This window comes from Montipora foliosa, chromosome 3, assembly GCF_036669935.1.
Source record: "Montipora foliosa isolate CH-2021 chromosome 3, ASM3666993v2, whole genome shotgun sequence".
Lineage (NCBI taxonomy): Eukaryota > Metazoa > Cnidaria > Anthozoa > Scleractinia > Acroporidae > Montipora > Montipora foliosa.
In genome coordinates, this window is record NC_090871.1 from 37,170,893 (window position 1) to 37,173,387 (window position 2,495).

General features: G+C 37.4%; 1 protein-coding gene across 2 annotated transcripts in view; it reads right to left on the reverse strand.

Moving 5' to 3' along the window:
* Window positions 1-1,894, reverse strand: part of LOC137997389 (von Willebrand factor A domain-containing protein 7-like) — a 32,936-nt gene extending 31,042 nt beyond the window's left edge. For both annotated transcript variants that reach the window (XM_068843351.1, XM_068843350.1), the window contains exon 1: window positions 818-1,894. In XM_068843351.1, the coding sequence (XP_068699452.1) occupies window positions 818-1,677 (860 nt within the window). In that variant the 5' untranslated portion in view covers window positions 1,678-1,894. The remainder of the gene's footprint in view (window positions 1-817) is intronic.
* Window positions 1,895-2,495: the final 601 nt, after the last annotated feature.

Genomic DNA, 2,495 nt, shown 5'->3' on the forward strand with positions numbered 1-2,495 from the left:
GATTTGAATTGGTAATCGTTTCACCGCACAGATAAAATTTACATCGATTTAAAAAACGTGAGTTGGTGTCCTGGTTGATTGCATATTCCAAGACTCATATTTAACATTTTCAAAAAATTCGTTAAAGGACTCGAATAGTACCTCCAAACAAAAAGAATATGCTTTTGGATAACCTTGGGGTAAACTCTTTTTTTAAAGAAAAATCCCATGGTCCAAAATGACTGTTTTTTAACTCTCCTTTAATCGTGAAATGACATGCACAGGAAACGCAAATGTATGTTCTAAAACCCTTTATCTTAGTTCTCATCCATCTCATCCCCAGGCTTTGAATGATTTGATTTCCATTTACATCTGTTGTTGACGAATTCGGCTAAACACACGCAATGTTATTTAAAATTCATAACGCGTTTACTTCCTCAATTATTAATGATTCTCAGTTTGGTCTTACTTTTCATTCAATTCACGTTCATCGGATCATCACATACCAAAAGCTAACTCTTCCACAATTTTCATTTTTACTCATTAGTTCAAGCACGTTTAAGTACGTTAAATTGCAAATGAGATATGCTACCATCGCATAAAACTCCGATTATTAAATAAATTGTTAGAATAGATCATCTTTTTTCACCGTCCTACTCACAATATTGGCTATTGAGTTCAATATCACCTGCAGAGGCGCTGTGTTTACAAAGGGAAGAGCAGAGTCAAAGGAGAGAATCAGATTATGTTAGGTGCCAGCGTGTTTCATCTGGAAAGAACTTTCCTTTCACTTTAAAGAAGTTAAGGAGTCACAAAAATATCAACTGCTTTGACTTACTTATAGTGAGGCGACCATTGTCTTGAGGTGGAGTCTTTATTTATTCCGTTCCCTATTCTTTCATCACCATTGCTGTCTGAAATTCCGCCATGAATGCATTTTGTGATGTTCACTTGCTTTGAAATGTGTTGTCCTTGATGGTATCCACTGGTTAGTTTTTCTGTTGTCAAAGTATTGTTACAGTTATTCTTCCTTTCCTTACCCAAGGGACATCGATTGCAAGTAGTTTCGTTAGGTTTTGCTATGAGATATAAAGGAATCGAAAGTCCTTTATTTAAGAGTCCGTCGAATGCTGCCACTCGATTTCCTAGCTCAATCCAATTTGAATGACTGTAAAAGTCTTGTAGAGTGTGCAAATATTGCCCAACAAGTTTCCGAGAGTGTTCATATTTGTTTCCTCTTAATATAGTTGATATTGCAGCGGATCGTAACTGCAGAAGCCGCCTTGATGCTTCAAGAAATCGTTTCCCGCTGTAATGAGCGGCAGATATGTTCCTCATAGGTCTTGAATCCACTTCAGCATTCAAATCCAGTATTTCTTTTATAGCATTCTGCAAGGGCATAATAGATGGTATACTTCTGAAAATTCTGTCAACTTGGTCGGGATTATCGGCTGAGATCAATATATTTGACAAATTGCCATTACTGTTTGAGGCACGTTTGAGTATGAACGTGTATTTGGAATTTTCCTTGAAAAACTCCACCATACTCTGCAACAGTCCAATTTTTGTTATGATTGCATGATCGCGTGTTGTAAAGGCAGCTTCCTCTTCAAGCACCAACTGCACAGACGGCAAAAAGGCTTCCGTAAGACGGCAAGCAATCGACAAAAAAAACACAAAGCCACGAAAAACAGCCATATATCGCTAAATTCTTTGACAAAGCAGGACGATAACAGCGTTAATGTCAGAAGGTGCCAAGCAGATGTTTTGTGAACAAGTTCGTCTTCCTTTGCTCAACACTGGAAGATATTTCAATATTCATAAGATCCACGGTTAAGGCTTCAAATTAGTTTTTAGAATAGTAATGTACTTGAAGGTACAAAAACGCAAGATGATTGAGCATAATCAAAGAAGAGATTAGTTACTTATCAATCCCACACATGGCCGGGTGGATGTCTGTTTCTTACTTTTTTCGGATCTTTTGTTATTGTTATTTGAATTTTAGCTGCGTTAAAAGCGTCAGTCCATCTCACACGTTGCTTTCATTTGTTTGTTTTCCTCCGTTTTTTTTCCATTGCCTTCTTATTTAAGATATAACGCCATGCACCTGTTGCTATTTCATCTTTCTTTTATTTGTCTTGTGATGTACTCAAGACGCTATACGCTATGCGTACCAATCCAGTTATAAACACAGTAATTAGTAAAATATGTATTATGTATGAAAGGTGAAGAGAAATATGTAATAGTAACGTTTATAGAAAATTCACCTAGAACAACCTCGTGTAAGCATTCGATCGCTTTAGCACCACCACGTGGCGCCTGTTCGCCAGCTTTAACCGTACGAGTTCCGTTGTACGATAAATTTCAAAGGTGACGTGTTCTATGTAAAAGTCATGTTTATGGAAAAGTCACCTAGAATGACCTCGTGTAGGCATTCGCATTAGTACCACGTGGCGCATGTTCGCCATCTTGAACCGTTCGAATTCCATTGTACGATACACTGTGGTCTTTGTTAT